General features: G+C 42.2%; 1 protein-coding gene across 3 annotated transcripts; it reads left to right on the top strand.

The window, feature by feature from the left end:
• Nucleotides 1-7106: 7106 nt before the first annotated feature.
• Nucleotides 7107-18701, top strand: LOC145344732 (uncharacterized). 3 transcript variants are annotated; one of them, XR_013886969.1, is made up of 3 exons: nt 7107-7175; nt 11412-13860; nt 15573-18701. XR_013886969.1 is itself a non-coding variant. In XM_080191839.1 (2 exons), exon 2 carries the CDS (start codon nt 11715-11717, stop codon nt 12951-12953), a length of 1239 nt encoding a protein of 412 aa, XP_080047965.1. In that variant the 5' UTR covers nt 7107-7175; nt 11412-11714; the 3' UTR covers nt 12954-14096. The 3 variants fall into 3 exon arrangements, 1 of the variants encoding a protein (XP_080047965.1); XR_013886970.1 differs by having other exon boundaries at nt 7113-7175; nt 11458-13860; XM_080191839.1 differs by lacking the exon at nt 15573-18701 and having other exon boundaries at nt 11412-14096.
• The last annotated feature ends 413 nt before the right edge of the window (nt 18702-19114 follow it).

Genomic DNA, 19114 nt, shown 5'->3' with positions numbered 1-19114 from the left:
TCTTCTGGCTTTCCAAAAACTGACCAAATGAGCACTTGAAAATTTGTCTCCCCTTGTTCCTCTCACACTCAACAGCAATGGCTACCAATTGACTTTGATACTAGTAATGATTGATTGCATTCAAATAGGCCTAAATGAGGCAAGGTTATTTTGTAATTAGCCAGTGGGCATGATTGATTTCGAATTTATTTTTCCAGGATAATGGTTAGCTATTGATATCATTTCCCACAGTCCCCTGTTTGCAACTCAGGGACCCACAGTTCCCCCAGCTGACTTTCTAAGATATGACTTATGTTTGAAACTAACTATCTTATTTTAATTTCATTTACTTCTTGCTTAGAAGCAGGTTTTGTTATTTTCCATTGCCTGGTGTTCATGTGCCTATAATTGATATATTGAGCATGTCGCCCAAAACCTAATTTAATTGATATTAAATAAGATCCTTATCATTAGCTCTATTGGACAGTCTGTTTGAATGTCACTGCTATTTTTTCTTTCCCTCTTTGCTTACCCTAACTTAAGACTAAGATTACCTGGGCACGTAATGTCCCTCATAATAGCTGAACTGCTATCTGTCAAATTAATAGCATTGTGTTTTCTTCTATAAGATTTCATACTAGACCAGCTTCACCAGTATCACTGTAACTCCTAAACCGATTAGTTATGCTACTATAATTTGTAAAATACAAAATTTGACCTTTGCTATGTTGTTCATCATATTCATAAATTCATTTGTGGATTGAATGCAATTTCAACTTGTGAGCCATGTATAAAATGTATCATTGTTGAAAGTTGAGGTTCTCCTTGTCTTTTGATTATTACTGAACTTCTTTGTGTTCCCTAGCCATTGACTGGGGATTTGTGCACCAAGTTACATTCCATTATATTACATGCTCTGTTTTAAGTTGAATGTGATCTTTGGATCGTGTCACCACAGATAGATTTTTTTTTCTTCCTGACAGTCTTAGAGCATCTCATGCCATATCATTTCAAAATAACACCAGATTTAGTCTCAAAATATTCTCCAACTCTCCATTCATCTGTATCAATCTTGTATCCTCACCAGATTGACTTGCCACTATGCCCTTGATTGTTCCAAGCCACAATTATTTATCATTTCACTTTAATTTTGTGTATTTTGATAAGCATTGGCATGTTTACTTCCAAATCAATTGTTTTAAAACCAGTCTTTGTTTTGTTGTATGCATTACTCTTTTCTTTATTTAGCACTGTGGTTGCACCTTATTGGCACCATTAACCATTTCATGCCATGTTGTTTGTCAATTAGTCTGCAAGTCTGAGATCTGCTCTTCAACGCAATTACAGCAAGTACGTTGAACACTTTGATTTCTCTGCATATTGGATACTTCACATTTAGCTTATCATGCCGTGCTACATGTTCTTAATTTTCATGACCTTATCAAAATATCACAAAGTTATTACTTATCTCTATATTAGTTATTGATATACCTCACGTGGCAGCCAGAGCATTATTTTCTTTCACCTTAAAACATGGTCAAGGATATAAATAACAAAAGTGAAAACTGCCGAGTTACGAGTGTTTTCTGTTCTTTCTTTATGCTAGAATATATATCAATAACAGATTCAAATATTTCATTGAATTTCATCCATTATCACCTTTGTTGCTTTGATTTCCAGTCTCCATCTTCTATCCTCAGTTAACTCTATCTAATTTGATGCAGCCACTCATTATCCTATCGCAGTCACGTGTCCTTGATAAATATTGCAATTGAGTAATATATTCTAAACAGAAATAACACTAAACAGAAATAAATATTGCAAATTGATTTTAGACAATAACGTGTTGTCTCGATGGTTTTTTCTTTGTACTAATTTATATCATATGTAAATGTAATTTGCTCTCAGCGCAATTTTCAAATTTCAGAATTGTCCAAATTCAAAACAAGAGTGTTATTGGGCTGTAAGATTTCAATAAATGTTATTGACTCCCTTCTTCAAAGGAAACGTGACTCATACACCAACACACTCTGTGTGTGTTTTTTTTAAATCCCTTTTTTAATCATCAAAGTGGGCATTGCAATCCAATAAATAGATTTTGAGATTAATTTTATCCCATCTTGTTCAAACATCGCCCATCCTATACATGGCTCACCTTTCAATCTGCCATAATCCATTGACAAAAAAAAAGTTTACTTTGGCCTTCTTTAATTACTCCTTTCTAGACGTATTCATTTCCTCACCTCACACTTGTCCGTCACTGTCATGCTGGTCACGGGGGACCGTTAACAAATCTTCTGGTCATCTCCTAGAATACAAGCTCCCCGATTAGTCCAAGTGGAGGCATGCCCAAAAGGGAAGGAGTAGCAGCGGGTGTAAAACCAGCTGACTTCACTCACGCTGTCTGCCGAAAGATTCAGGGCTAACCTACACTCTGTGGCCACCGAACACATTTTGATCACAGTGTAAATAGGGAGTGATTTATGACGGAAGACGGGTGTCGGTAAGACGACTATAATTAAAAACAGCGTTCGTTCTTTCAATGGTCAAGCATCCCCGATGTTGTTTCTCGAACTGGGAAAATAACCTCGGTAAAATTATTACAATTACATACAAGGCCCATTCCCTCAATGGTCAGGTATTTCCTGAGTTATTTCTACTCATCTCAAGCTATATTAATCTGCACATTTATTAGGAGAAGCAGGATTTCCAATTGGGCCCTTTCAGTGTCTGAAACCGTTTTCAATTTTCCCATGTTTAGAATCATGTATGAGGGTTTGCTCTGTGTGTTGAATCACCTCCCCAAACAGTGTCATTGGTCCAGTTACTTTAAAAGCCAACAGTGTACATTCGAAAGATTGAATACGTCAGGTTGATTGCCTTTAGAGTGCTAGGCCCTAAGTCGCTTATGATCCCCATGTTGTGGGATCCCTATGGTAGTGCAGTAAGTTCCATTATTATGACAGTACATTCAAAATGGGTAAGTTAAATCTGGAAGTCCCCATAATGTTGTTGTTCTGAAGAGTTATTTAAGGTTTGTGAATACGCAAATGTCTCCATCCATTCGGTCTGTTGCTACTCTTCAGTGCATGGCTGCGCCCCAACCAATTCACTAGTTTTCGGATCGGATTGGACATTGCTGAATTAGTGAAAGTCTATAAATGCATTCCTCATGTTATTGGAGCTAATGTGAATTTTGCTCCAGTTCCACTTATCTGTAAAGCAACATATACATGATGCATTTTGTGTGGAGCACAATGGGTTAATTCATTTGAATATATTTGTCAATTCAAAACATTTTTTTTAAGTTCCAAATTTCTGCAGAAATATAAATGCATCTTCAGCTGTTTTGACTTCAGCCGAAATAATCAGAACAGTTTCTCTGTGCTGTACTAAATTAACAGGGAATGGTATTGCATTCAGTGATTTTAATCCCTTGAGCTCCCGAGGGAGTGGGGGGGGGGGGGGGAGCGGTGGGGAGGAATGGGTGAATGTGATGTGTGGTAGAGAGCTTTAAGGTTAATATTCTACAATGCACTCAACTTGAACATTGCAATGATGGGTCTGAGGAGAAATAAACAATAAATGACAACATTGTTGCTTCTAGTGAAACTGAGATTTCTTCATCTCCTGCACAAGCCCAGCTCAGAATTCACTTAATATTTTTTTACCAGAGACTAGTGGCTGGGGACTGACACAACATTGATGATCCCCTTATCTGGCTTCCCTATCCATGCTTCATCTGTCACACAGAGACAGACAAATAACAGTTACTTCATAGAACCTATAGAATCCCTACCATGCAGAAGGAGGCCATTTGGCTCTCGAATCTGCACCAACCTCTATCCACCCAGGCCCTATTCCCGTATCCCGACATATTCACTCTACTAATCCCCTGACACTAGGGTCAATTCAGCATTACCAATCAACTCAATCCGCACTTTGGGCTGTGAGAAGAAACCAGAACACCCGGAGGGAACGCACACAGGCATGGGGAGAACGTGCAAACTCAACAAAGACAGTGACCCAAAACTGGAATTGAACCTGGGTCCCTGGTGCTGTAAGGCAGCAGTGATAAATACTGTGCCATCATGCTGCCACAATACTATTCTCTTCTGTTTTCCATAAATCTCTCCTTCCTATCTCTCTCTTCCCACCCATTTCACTAATGAGGGAAAATGTTGGTGAGGCAAACATTGAAAGAGGGAGACTCAAGCATTTTACTGTCCGAAACTTTATGCAGACAGTGGGACAATGTGCAGACTGTGACCCGAGTCAGGAATTGAACCCCATCCTTGGTGCTCTGATAATAGTGCAAACTATTGTGCCACTGCACCATACTAAAATGCAGGAAATGAAAAATAGAAGGAAAGAAAAAACAGACACCTTTTTACAAGGTATTGGGAATACAAATTTTAGTAATGGCAGAGAGTGTAAGAGAAGATAGAAGTTCAATTGCAAATGTGACCACTGGGAACAGGCAGATCAAAGCAGGTGGAGACAGGAAATTGTATACATAACCATGACGGCAAAATGTTTAAATTCATACAAGCACTTCCAAAATTTGACCAGAAGGATGCAGACCTTTTTGAATGTAGGACTTTTATCACTTACACATCGACCTCAGCATCATCATTGCAACATAATGTTCCAGGGCAGCAAGGTGAAATGTTAGCCTTTGGTCCTTAGCTAAGTAACATCACCCTCACAGTGCTTAGATAATCAGCGGAAGCAAAGCTGAATTTAGGCCTTTGCTTATTAGGTCAGTAGCATCTCTAATACAACATTGCTTCAATTAGGTAAAGCAAAGTTGGTTGTAAGTTTTTTTTGATATTAGCTCAGTAACATTGCCATCATAACACCACTATGATGAGAGGAAGTAATCTTGAACGTAAGTCTTTGGTTACCATCCCAGTAATGTTGCCATAGCAGCATTGCTTTGATAAAGGAATGCAAGTTTGAATATTGGCATTGGGTTACTGTGATGTTAATGTATCTTTAAGAGGTTTTTTTTAATTCATGCTCACAGACTTAGGTCATTGTTTGAGGAGAAAAATGAAACTGTGGGTAGGTTAGGTGTCAAGGATTTTGTTTTCAGTTTAAATTTGGAGCTGCAGGTTTCCGTTTTTAGTTTTAGAAGGAACAGCAAGCTAAAAAGAAGTGCTTTCCCTCCCTCCCTGTTGGTTTCAAAATTACATTGATTAGCTGAAAATAAGATCTTGTTTTCCTGAAGACTGAACACCTGCTGTTGCTGGGGACTGGACCTGAGTCTCTGGTGTTTTGGGGAATTGTCTTGTCTGCAAATTGTTCTGAGTGTCAGGAACATTTGACTGCAGAATTTAACTAAAGACCTCAATCCCACTATCACATGAGCCTTGAACCAGTTTCAATAATTGTTTATGGAGGCTGGTTTGATTGGGACAACTCTTATATATTCATTAAAAGCTATATATTGTTGTGGGGTTTTTTTGCTTGTAGTTCTTGGAAGTTGTGCTAATTTTCTTTCCATACATGTTAACTATGTTCTTAAATAAACTTTGTTTGATAAAAGATCCTGAGTGGCCTTTTGAACCTCACTTGAAGTGGAACTGATCAGGCTTATCCGAGCCAAATTCAAGATGCAAAGGTTATGATTCAGACTGTCTTCATAAAACTTCACTGTGGATTTTCTAATTTCAATGATGACATCAATAAATCAACAACATTAACATCTTGGCACTATCATGATAAGGGAAAGCAAATTTAATGTGGGCCACTGATTACAAAGTAAGGAACATCTCCATCACAACATTTATATCATGAGGTAAAGAAAGGTTGATTATGGGCCTTTTTGATACCAGCTCAGTATGATCACCATTGCAGCACCATTGAGGTCATGCAAAGCAAGATTTACATGGGCGTTCTGTTTTTAGCCCACTATGATCAGAGAAATCAAGGCTGGTGGTTAACAGTTGAGTGTCATTTCCATCACAGCAAGACTATCATCAGTGGAAGAACATTTGAGTGCAGACATGTGGTTCATAGTCCACTAACGTCGCCATCACACCAGCAGTATGATCACTGCATGCAAATTTGGAAGTAAGCTTGGTGACTTTCTCAGTGTCATTGTCAGCAAAGCACCTCTATGATCAAGGAATGCAAGGTTACTTGCTGAGTGTCATTTCCATCACAGCACCAGTATTATCAGTATTTTGTTCTTTTCTAAGCCATGTGAACCAATTACAAGATGTACCACAAGAACTCTACCAAAAAGAAGAACTACAAGATGTACCACAAGAACTCTACCAAAAAGAACTACAAGATGTACCACAAGAACTCTCCATGCCTCTTTTCACAACACATCCAAACCCAAGACCACTACCATGTAGAAGAACAAGGGCAGCAGATGGAAAATCTGCTCAAAGTCACCCATCACCTTGAATGGGGAATACAACAGCCATCCTTTCAATGTCACTGGATTAAAATGCTGGAACTTCCTCCTTAGCAGCATTGTGGGTGGACTTACAACGGGCGATATGGTGGCACAGTGGTCAGCAGTGTTGTATCACAACACCTGGGACGTGGGTTTCATTCCTAGCTTGGGGCACTATTTGTGTGGATTCGGCACGTTCTCTCCGTGTCCGCGTGGGTTTCCACCAGGTCCTCTGATTTCTTCCCACAGTCTGAAATACATGCATTGGCCATGCTAAATTCTCCTTCATGGTATACAGACAAGCTCCAGAGTTTGGCAAGGAGGGGATTTTCTTGACAAGTTCATTGCAGTATTGATGTAAACTTACTTGTAATACAAATAAATAAACTTCAAAAACCACAGGTACTGCAATGGTTCAAGAAAACAGTTCATCACATTATTTTCAAGAGATTAGTAAGGATATGCAACGAACGCTGACCTAGCTATAGAGACCCAAATCCCGAGAATGAAATACAGACAATGTTTCATTTAATTATATTCCCACTGTAGAGCGGAGAACAAATACAAGAAGGAACAGGATTTGGGATGGGCAATGGTGGAGTTTTTACCCGGCGGTCGTCGCGCCTGGGGATGCCCTCTATCCGCAAAACAGGGCGGCAGCGCGCAATCGCAGGGCCGCCCCAGAATGGGAGCATGCGCAGTGACTGAATGAGCGCTGGCGCTAGCGGACGTTTACAGAGTCCGAGAGAGAGTCCTGGGAGGAAGCGGCCGCTGCGGAGCCCCGGTAAGGAAGGGATTCCCGGGGCATTGGGAAAGACGCAAATCCTGCTTCCACCACCACCCCCCCGCCCTAGCACACACACACACACACACACCCCCTCACCCTAAGCACGCACACGCACCACCGCCCACCCAGCACACCCCTCCTCCAGCACACACCTCCCCCCCGCAAGCACATACACACCCCCCTCATCCTAAGCAATAACACACACACCACCCCCCAGCACACACACATATACCCCCCCAGCACACACACCACCCTCATCCTAAGCAATAACACACACACCACCCCCCAGCACACACCCCCCCCCTCATCCTAAGCAATAACACACACACCACCCCCCAGCACACACACATATACCCCCCCAGCACACACACCCCCCCTCATCCTAAGCAATAACACACACACCACCCCCCAGCACACACACCACCCCCCAGCACACACCACCCTCCACAGCACACAACGCCCCCACAGCACACATACCCCCAGTGCACGCGTGCCCACACCCAGCGTGCAGACACACACACACGCACACATAAACACGTGCACACACACATCCCATAACTACACAAAATCCCAGCACACATACACACGTGTGCGATCCCCCCCCCAGCGCTTGCGTGTGTGACCCCCCCCCAGCACATGCGCGTGCGACACCCCCCCCCCCATTCAAAAGATCACGAACAAAGAAACTTCCAGCAAAGGAACAGGCCTTTCAGCCCTCTAAGCCTACACCGACCATGCTGCCTGAATTATCTAAAACGCTCTATCCTTCGAGGGATCATATCCCACTATTCCCATCCTATTCATGTATTTGTCAAGACGCCCCTTCAAAAACACTACTGTATCCACTACCTCCCCCGGCAACAAGTTGCAGGCACCCACCACCCTCTGTGTAACAAATCTGCCTCATACATCTCCTTTACAACTTGCCCCTTGCACCCCAAACCTGTGCCCCGCAGTAATTGACTCTTCCACCAAGGAAAAAAGCTTCTGATTATCTATGTCTTTCATAATCTTGTAGACTTATATCCTCTGTCATTCCAGTGAGAACAAACTAAGTTTCTCCAACCTCTCATAGCTAATGCCCTCCATACCAGGTGACATCCTGGTAAATCTTTCCTGTATCCTCTCCAAAGCCTCCATATCGTTCTGGTAGTGTGGCGAAATGAACACTATTCGAAAATGTGGCCTAACTGAGGTTCTATAAAACTGCCACTTCATTTGCCAATTTTTAAACTCAATACCCTGGCCGATGAAGGCAAGCATGCAGTATGCCTTCTTGACTACCTTTTCTACCTGCATTGCTACTTTCAGTGACCTATATACCTGTACACCCAGATCCCTTTGCAATTCTCTTAAGGGTTCTGTCATTTATTCCTTATTTGTACTAGATCACTCACCTGATGAAGGAGCTGCACCCTGAAAGCTTGTGAGTTGTGCTACCAAATAAACCTGTTGGATTTTAATCTGGTGCAATGAGACTCCTTACTGTGCTTACCCCAGTCTAACGCCGGCATCTCCACATCATGACCTCCCCTATAGCTAATGAAGATACAAAGATTTCTCTCAAGGCCCCAGCAACTTCCTCTGTCAGTATTCTGGGATGTATCCCAACAGGCCATGAAGATTTGTCTACCTTGATGTTTCTCAAGAACCCCAGTACTACTTTTTGATCTTGCCACGACTCAAACTATCTACATACCCTTTCCCAGACTCATTATCCAGCAAGTCCTTCTCTTTGGTGAATACTGACGCAAGGTACTCATTTAATACCTTGCCCATTTCCTCTGGCTGCTGGACATAGGGCATGGTGCATTTAGCCTTATAGGCCAGTGAGTTGGAAGGTAAGTAGCAGATATTTGGTAAGGTTCTTATGTGGCAGTAAGCTTGGGTTAATTTAAACCTTCTCTAGGAAGTTTGGAGTGACTAGGGCATAAACTCATCTCCATAAGACCATAAGATACAGGAGCAAAATTAAGCCACTTGGCCTAGCAAGTCTGCTCCTCCATTCTATTATGGCTTCTCAAACCCATTCTGCCATTCTTCCCCCATTACCTTTGATCTCCTTACTAATCAAGAACCTATTTCTGTCTTAAAAACTCTCAGTGATCTGGCTGAAGAAATTTCTCATCTCCATTCTAAAAGGTTGTCCTTTTACTCTGAAGCTCTGCCATCTCGCTTCCACACATGGAAATTTCTTTCATACGTCCAGTCCATCCAAACCTTTTAGTATTCTGAAGTTTCAACGACATCCCTCCTCATCCTTGTAAACTCCATCAAGTACAGACCCAGCATTCTCAAACGCTTCTCGTATGTCAAGCGTGTCATTCCCGAGATCATTACTGTGCACCTCCTCTGTAGCCTTTCCACATCCTTCCTTAGTTACAGAACCTAAAATTGCTCACAGTATTTCAAGTGTGGCCTGACCAGAGTGTTGTGAAACCTCAGAAGTACATGCACTTTGGTCGGACTAGTAGCTGAACTAGGATTGCCAAGTCCCTTTCTGTTTCCGATTTCTGAATCATCTCTCCGTTTAAAAAATTGTCGGTGGGAAATTGTGAGGTGAGGCACTTTGGTAAGAATAATAAAGACACAATGTGTTCTATCTACCACTTTGCTCACTCTCTTAACTTGTCCACGTCCTTCTGCAATCTCCCTGCTTCCTCGATACCACCTGTTCCTCCAGCTATCTTTGTATCGTATCCAGCATATGGCCAGATACAAAAGCCATTGAGGCATTAAGGAAGATTGTGTCTTTTTTTAAAAAAAAATGTCCTTGAATGCTTTGGTCTTCACAATATGAAAACAGGCCTTTTGGCACAACTTGAACATGCTGCCCAGTTTTACCACTAAATTAGTCCCAGTTGCTCTCACTTGGTCCATGTTGTTCAAACCTGTGTGTTTTAAACTCTGAAGCGAATAAAAACACAAAGTCGACATTAAATACTTAAACATAATTTCCATTATTCTGCAGCTACTGAAACAACAGTAAAAACTTGCAATGCATAAAGCAAACACTCACTATCTGTTCTATGACTTAATTTATGGTTGATTTCTACTTGCAGTTAAAACCTGGCCCGGATTTTGTTGCCACATGGAATCAGTTCATGGTCCTGTTCTTCCAGATGTTGTCTTGCCTCCTGAGCTTGTTTCCTGGGTTCTTCACACTGCCTTTCTGAACAAACTCTTTTGCGTTAGCAAAGTTAAAACTCCAAAAGTACCTTGGTAACCAGCCAATGAATTGGTCAGAAACCCCATTTGGTTAGGCCAATCAAATATGGCCAGAGTAATTGTATCACTCCAGACCCCATCATACCGACACCCCTTACATGCATACTGTTTACATTCCAATGCCTAGATAAGGAACACTGGCTCCAAAAGTCTGACACTTTCTGTCCTTTGACAAGTTTCGTTGGCCACAAAAAAATCCCGATGTGGAGATGCTGGTATTAGACTGGGGTAAACACAGTAAGAAGTCTCACAACATCAGGTTAAAGTCCAACAGGTTTATTTGGTAGCAAGCGCTACTAGCTTTTGGACTTTTGGAGCCCTGAAAGCTAGTGGTGTTTGCTACCAAATGAACCCGTTTGACTTTAACCTGGTGTTGTGAGACTTCTTACAAGAAATCCCAGCATGGTGAAAAAAAATTAAACAAATAATCAGGTTTGCTTGATTGAAGATCATTCAGCATGTTAAAATTCTATCCTGCCACACCCATATCTCTCTATACCTACCTTATACATATAACTGTACAAATACTTTTTAAAAGACAAAATTCTACCCGCCTCTATAGTTAATTAGACATGAAAATATTGGAGCTGGGATGGATCTGTTTGACACTTGTGTATCTGCCAAACGACTGATTTTAAAAACTTGTGCACTTTCTGAATCACTGTGGGAAGGCGAGCCACCAAATAGATGGGTGAGGAGTGATTCGGCGGCAGGGGCAGTAGTATTTGGAAACAGCGGATCATGTAATGAACCCTCCAGGAATAGACCCAATCAGAGTTGGCAATCCTAGCCAGAGCAGAGAGAGGGAGAAAATTGGGAGTAGCATAAAGTAATGTTGGAAATTGTGTGATGTGTTTGGAATTCAGTGTAAGGGGGGAAAGTGAGTGTGGAGAGATTTGCAGTTTTTTGGAAATAAGGGATAAAATATCCATACTAATGAGAGTTATGTTTTCTGAATTTCTTCCCTGTACTTACAATGTAAACCCATTTTCCTGTGTGTTGAAGGTGAGGATTTACCAATCTGGAATCTCAAACCAAACTTCATCTCAAGATCTAACACGTCGATTCATTTGCCTTTGAAATGGACAGATTGTTCTCTTTGAGAAAAGATTTCTATCACCATCGTGACTGGAAAAGCATTGAGGCACGTACACGGACCTGAACGCGAACTGTCCAGTACATTGATTGTGGACAAGTTTTTAACCAGTTGCAAGGCCTCATTACATCATCGCGTGGGGAGAAAGTATACCCAGTTGTGTGTGTGGTTAAGGTTTCAATTGATTGAAAACACACAAGGACATCAGTGCTATGGAGAATCCGTGGAAATGTGAGCACTGTGGTAAAGAATTCAGTTGCCACTCCCGCCTAGAATACCATCGACGCATTCACACTGGCGAGAGGCCATGGAAATGTGATGATTGTGGTAAAGGATTCAATCATCGATATCTGCTGGAATACCATCGACGTAATCACACAGGCGAGAGGCCGTTCACTTGCTCGGTGTGTGACAAGGCGTTCACTCAGTCTGCCAACCTTATGTTGCACCAACGCATTCACACTGAGGAGAGACCGTTCTGTTGCTCTACCTGTGGGAAGAGGTTCAGTTGTTCGGCCAACCTCAGCGGACACCAACGGGTTCACTCTGCGGAGAGGCCATTCATCTGCTCCGTGTGTGGGAAGGGCTTCACAGGATCCTCTGACCTGCTGAAACACCGCCAGACCCACAGTGAGGAGAGGCCATACAGCTGCACGTCCTGTGGGAAGAGCTTTAAGCAGGCGTCCACCCTCATTGCGCACCAGCGGGTTCACACTGGGGAGAGGCCGTTCACCTGTTCTGTGTGTGGGAAGGGATTCACTGGGGCATCAGGTCTCCAGTCACACCAGAGAATTCACACCGAGGAGAAACCATTCAGCTGCAAGGCCTGTGGGAAGAGTTTCAGACAGTCATCCACCCTTATCGCTCACCAGCGCATTCACACTGGGGAGAGGCCATTCACCTGCTCTGTGTGTGGGAAGGGATTCACTTATTCATCCGGCCTCCAGTCACACCAGAGAATTCACACCGAGGAGAAACCCTTCATCTGCTCCTCTTGTGGGAAGAGGTTCAAGCATTCAACTGCCCTAGGTGCCCACCAGCGGGTTCACACTGGGGAGAGACCCTTCAGCTGCTCTGTATGTGGGAAGGGATTCACTCACTCATCCAACCTTCTGTCCCACCAGCGCATCCACACGAAGGAGAAGCCGTTCAGCTGCACTTACTGTGGGAAGAGTTTCAGGCAGTCCTCTACCCTCACCGCTCACCAGCGCGTTCACACTGGCGAGAGGCCCTTTACCTGCTTGGTGTGTGGGAAGGCTTTCACTCAATCGGCCAACCTGCTGATGCACCAACGCACTCACACTGGGGAGAGACCGTTCACCTGCTCATTGTGTGGGAAAGGATTCACTCAGTCCGGCAGCTTGCAGTTACACCAACGCACTCATCCTCAAGAAGACTGTTCACCCACTGTGGGTGTGGAACAGCTTTCGCTGAGTCCTGATACCCTCTGAGGCCGCAGGAGAAAGGAGCTGAGAAAGACCATTCAGCCCATCAGTCTGCTCCATCATTCAATTCGATCATGATTGATCTAATGGGATAATCCCCAACTCAACTTTCCAAACTTATCCCGAGATTCCCTTACTGAGTAAAAATCTGCCTTGAACATCGTTAACAACCCAGCCTCCAGAGCTGTCTGTGGCAAAGAATTCCACAGATTCACTCCCCTCAGAGAGAAGAAATTCCTCCTTATCTCTCGTGAACTGCACACTCACTCTAGCGAGGGACATATAAACAATGGCCTAAGTGAGTGTCAATGTTGGATTTTGCTGTTTTTGCTGATGTGCATTCCCATTCAGGATTGATAGTCTGATAATATTTGCTGCTGTTAGCAATCCTCTAATTGCCTGGAGTTTAGCGTTGTGGCTATGTTACTAATGTCTGTGTTGCAGTTTCTGAAGCACCATGTGTGATCTTTACCCTTCACTCAAGAACTTTCAACAGGAATTTATTCCCATCAAATGATGGACTTTTACTTTAATCCTAAATTGATTTTGGTGCAAAATCTACAAATCAGTGTTTGAAAAGTTTCACTGATTATCAAGAGTGATACTTCCCAATTTCTACTTTACTCTGTCTCACAGCTTCCTGTCACACTTGAGTGGGTCAAGGAGCCCCCATCAGCTGAGCTTGCAAAGGCCATGCATTCCTTCACAGGCAGAAAAATGCCCAACAAGGATGAAGTTACAGCCAAACGTCTTAAGCATACATAATATTGCATTTGCTGCCACACCTTCATGATCTGCTGCTTTGTTGGAGGGCATCTATTCAAGGTATTGAGTTTCTGTCATGGTTCTTCATGTGACTGAACAGCTGAATCACAACAGATCTTTGAGTATTTGGGACAGAACAATCTGCAAGGTGAGATTTACTTCATGCTCTTTCATCTCGTCATCGTTGAAAAGGCGTTAGGGCTCAGAACGAGATTCAGCTTGATGAACAGGTTCAGAATGACTGGTAGCCAACTCCCCACATTCATTACAGTCACTGATCTTCAAGGAGAGTTTGAGTGCCTTTTAAATGTTCAAATTTGTTCTTCCCTTGAAATTCTGACTGTTTGAAAGTTGAGATGAACAGGGTGTTTTGGGGGATTGTGGGGGGGGTGGCATTTCTCCCTTGTTTAGACACAGTCGCCACTCTGTTGAAGTAGATTTGAGAGGGATTTTGCCTGAATCCTTGGCAACGCTGGGCAGAAAGGATGTAGAGAGGATGTTTCCTCTGTCTAGGAGGCCTAAAAAAAGTGGTCACAGTCTCGAGATACGGGGGATGCCTTTTAGGGTAGAGCTGAAGAGATGCTTCTTCACTCAAAGGGTTGTGAAGCTGAAAAATTTTCTATCACAAAAGGCTGTGGAGGCCAACTTGCTGAATATAGTTATGAAGGAAACAGATTTTTCAGAAGGTGTGCAGGGGCATGGGGAAAATATGAGAGTATGTTGTTGAGACAGAGGATCAACATGATCGAGTTCAATGACAGAGCAAGCTCAAAGGGTCGAATAGGCTACTCCTGACACTATTTCCTATGTTTCAATGACTGTGAGTACTTCTGTCTCTCACCTGAACTATGATATTGTAAGAATATTAATTTGGATGTTTAGATTACTCCCGAGGTGATGAGTGAGATAGAACCGGAAATAATGGGATGCTCCATTCAGAAAAAAAGATAGAGAAAATCAAATCACCAAATAGGAATTGGAATAACTATCCCTGCATATGATTTAATGGCAAAAATCAATCTGATATCCATGCACATTGCGGTGAAATTTAAGTATTTGTAGATGAGATTAGTCACTTCCTTGCTTTCTCCTGGAGATGTTTCTATCCTTGCCGATGAACTTTTAAGAAAACTGCATTTGATTTTCTTGTCACTACCTGAGGCATTTTGAATGGGCAGAGGGAGTAAGCAATGATCTTCAGATTGACAACCGATTTTATATTTTGCTCAGGTCACCTGACAGTAGAAGGTGGTGCGTGATAGTGGGATGTTGGTGTGCGTGTTTAGATGTGATTTGTTATATATGAAATGCTAACATGCTGAAATGCATACTTAAGCTGCACTGGAAGCAGGGTTCCAGACATGCTTAGCTACTGAACAGCAGAGTAACATGGAGTAGTTAATGTGAACAGCGGGGTGAGAAGACAACACTTCAAATCGTCAAGGCACTGACATCAACTCCATATAAACCAGACATTCGATCATGGATGAATTAAACACAGTGGTATGTGTCAGTGTTATTAATCAGTCTGGGTTCCTGATAGTGATCTATATCTAGTGATCTATATCCAGTGATCCACAAGTTAGTGTGATCAATCAGTCTGGATTTATGGCAGTGATCGGCAACCAGTGATCTTCTAGTTAGTGAAATCAATCAGTCTGTATGCCTGATAATCATCTGTAATCAGTGATCCACTTTTTGTTGTGATCGAGCAGTATGGGTTCCCCATAGTGGTTAGTGCCAAGTGATCCAGTTTTTTTTTACTATGATTAATCAGTATGGGTTCCGGATAATGATCTGTGCCCAGTGATTGTCTGTGTGTACAGTGTGTAACATTGACAGACCTACCATTCATTACAGATCTAATAAAGTTCAACATCACCAGCTTCATCCCCAGTGCCATGATCCAATGTTCAGCGATCATTTATTGTCATATATTTCTCCTCAAAGACATGGGAATACCTGGGAGCCAATTATTTTCATGAGACCTTCTGAAGCATTTTAATCTGAAGGCAGAATCAGACATATGGTCATAAATATATACCAGATTAACAAAAATCTGGCTGATGTTTCCTGGGAGAATTATGTCATTCAGTCCAACGTTGTCTGCCTGATACGCTGCAGGAGAGGATGCTTCGAGGTATGTTACATTGGAAAGACCATGCAGATGTTACGACGACAGATGAATGAACACTGTTTGACAATCACCAGGCAGGACAGTTTGCTTCCTGTCGAGGAACACTTCTGTCGTCAAAGACTTTCAGCCTCTGATCTTTGGGTAAGCGTTTTCCAAGGCGGCCTTCATGACACACGACAACACAGAATGGCTGAGCAGAAATTGATAGCCAAGTTCCGCACATGAGGATGCCCTCAACCGGGATCATGGGTTCATGTTACACTATCTGTAACTCCCACAACTTATCTGGGCTTGCAAAATCACACTAACTGTCCTGGCTGGAGACAACACACATCTCTTTAACCTGTGCTTAACGGTCTCTCCACTCACATTGTCTCTTCCTTTAAGACTTGATTAACCGTAAAGACTTGCATTTCAACCATTATCTTGTAAATTGAGTTTGTGTCTATATATGCCCTATTTGTGAATACGCTCCTCGCTCACCTGAAGAAGAAATGACTCAGAAAGCTTGTGCTACCAAATAAACCTGTTGGACTTTAACCTGGTGTTGTGAGACATCTTACTGTCCTTACTCCAGTCCAATGTCAGCATCTTCACATCATTCATTCTGTCACCATGGATAAGATACACAGGGGTCAGAGACACAGCAACCCCGTGTCTGACATGGGAATTGTGAAGAAATGTTTCAGGAAAAGCGTCCAAAGAAGATTGTTAAATTCTATCACTAACCCATCCTCCTTAATTCTGCAAATACCACTGCAAACTGATTAGAGTAACAGCCAGAAGTGTGGTTAGGGTTCAGGATAGGAGTTTAAATTCTGTGTCTAACTCAATTGCCGCATGTAGTCCACCATCTTTGTCAGAATTCTGTTCCCCCACCACGTCGTATGCCACTTGCTTCCACAGAATCTTGTTAATGGTGCACAGAAGAACCTCTGGAACTCCCTAACAAACCATAGTGTGAGCACCTCTGCACTGCAGAGCAACACACTAAATACGTTGAAATAAACTGCTGAAGTTAACTAGTTTGACTCCTATACCTTTGTTGCATTTTACAATGAAGTTTAATGAATAAAGAGGCAATGTTGTCACTTACAGACACTTTGTCACTTTAGACACTTCTGCAACATTTCTTCAAAATTCCCATGCCAGACTCGGGGTTGCTGTATCTCTGACGCCCTGTGCATTTGGTGACAGATTGAATGATGTGGGGCTGCCAGCATTGGACTGGGGATCTGAATGTGCTGGTGCATGAATCATAAATGACTACTATATAGATGCAGCAAGTAATCTGGAAAGCTAATCAAATGTTAGTGCTTATTTTGAGGAGAATTGATTACAAAAGTGGCGAGATCTGCTTTAGTTATACAGGGTACCAGTGAGTATTTGTCTTCTCATTTCTAAGTTGGAAACAGTTCAGAGAAGGTTTAACCAGGCCAGTATCAGAAATGGATGGGTTGTTTTATGAGGAAACATTGCCAGGCTAATCTAGGACTGATGAGTGCAGCCACTAATGTTTACTCTTCTGAATTTTGCATTTTATTTCTGCTTTGTTTTGATTCTTAATATTGAAAGTAATTTTGTAGTTTTCCACCTATTAGAAACTGATGGAATTCAGCTTGATTGTGCTTTAATTAATAATAAGCAGCAGTGAACTTTTTTTCTAGTTCTTGTTTTCTCTTTGCATTGTTCTGCACAATAGTTGTTTAGATTAAGTTGTGGTTCCCCATTTTGACAAGCTTAGAACACTAATTTAAGTTATATTTTGTTTATCAGAAGTGCTGTGCTATGGCATTATGTGAATCTAGGACAGCAGACCAAGTCACAGTGTAATCCTGTCTGCTGTTCTCATGTGAAACTTCAGAAAGCGATGTTTAGTCAATGTATATAACATCTGAATGTGGTACATGATACGAAATCCTCAAGAACATCATATCCTATGCGAAAATCTGATAAGAGCTGTGATTTGTTTTGGGGGAAAAATATTTGTGGATTTAAGAGACTAAAACAGAGCCAGGAATCCAGAATAAAGAGCCATTACTTCTTGTCAGCGCTGCAGCCACGGTGGAATAGTCAGTCACAGACCAGGGAAGGAAGGGTCAGAAATGGAGTGACTGACTGTAGTGGGCACCTATTGGGGTTACACAATCATCATTTAATAATTTATATACTGATGCGAAGGGTTATGGGTCGACCATCCTTGGAGGAATTGTCATGCTACGGCCTAAATTGAATGTTATTGTCGATTTGGCAGGTTATGCTGGAGCAATACAAGAAGCTCATCAGGTCACAGCTAGGGAATTGTGTGTAGTTCTGGTCACCACACTATAGGAAGGATGTGAGTGCACTAGAAAGAGTGCAGGGGACATTCACTGGGATATTGCCTGGGCTGGGGCATTCAGCTATGAAGAGAGGCTGGTTAGACTGCTGTTGTTTTCTTATTGCAGAGCAGGCTGAGGGGTGACCTTATCGAGGTGTACAAAATTATAAAGGACATAGAGTAGTTAGGAATATCCCCTATTTCCCTTCATGGAAGGGTCAATTATCAGGGGGCATAGATTTAAAGCAGATTTGAGGAAAGGTTTTTTCACCCAGAAGGTGCTGGGTATCTGGGTTTCACTGCCTGAAAGGGTGGTATACGTGTGAACCCTCACAATATTGGGGAAGTTTATATGTGAGCACTTCAAATGCCAGCATACAAGGCTACACACCAAGTGCACGAAATTGGGATTACAATAGATAGGTGCTTGCACAGAAGTGATGGGCTGAAGGGCCTATTTCAGTTCTGCAAAACTTTAAGACTCTCTTTCTTGTATATTGCTATACACATATGATCAATTTTTATTGTGATGTTACCATTATCATTATAATTGTTATTCAGTATTCAATAAAAGTGATACTTATAACAATACGTGTCAAAGTCACTCATTCCTGTTACATCCAGAAAATGAATTCCAACCTGAGACTCTGAAAGGGACTCTCATGACTCCTTAAGCACGGCTTGTATCTATTGGAGTTAAAACAGTAAGAGGTAACTTGATTGAAACATATATGATCCTGGCTGGTTCTTGAGAGAGTGTCTGTGGAGTGGATGTCTCCTCTTGTTGAAGATTTTGGAACTAGGGAGTCACTGTTTAAAACGTAATCTGCGTCTGAAATTCATTTCAGACGCAGATGAGGAGAAATTTGTGTCACGAGTCTCAGGAGCTCTTGTCCCCAAAATGTAGGTCAAGCAAAACCTTTGAATATTTTGAATGCAGAGCTA

This window comes from Carcharhinus amblyrhynchos, chromosome 7 (genome assembly GCF_965287045.1).
Source record: "Carcharhinus amblyrhynchos chromosome 7, sCarAmb.v2.hapA, whole genome shotgun sequence".
NCBI classification, from domain to species: Eukaryota; Metazoa; Chordata; class Chondrichthyes; order Carcharhiniformes; family Carcharhinidae; genus Carcharhinus; species Carcharhinus amblyrhynchos.
Note: the sequence above shows the minus strand (reverse complement) of the source record. Positions and strands in the feature narration are given on the sequence as shown.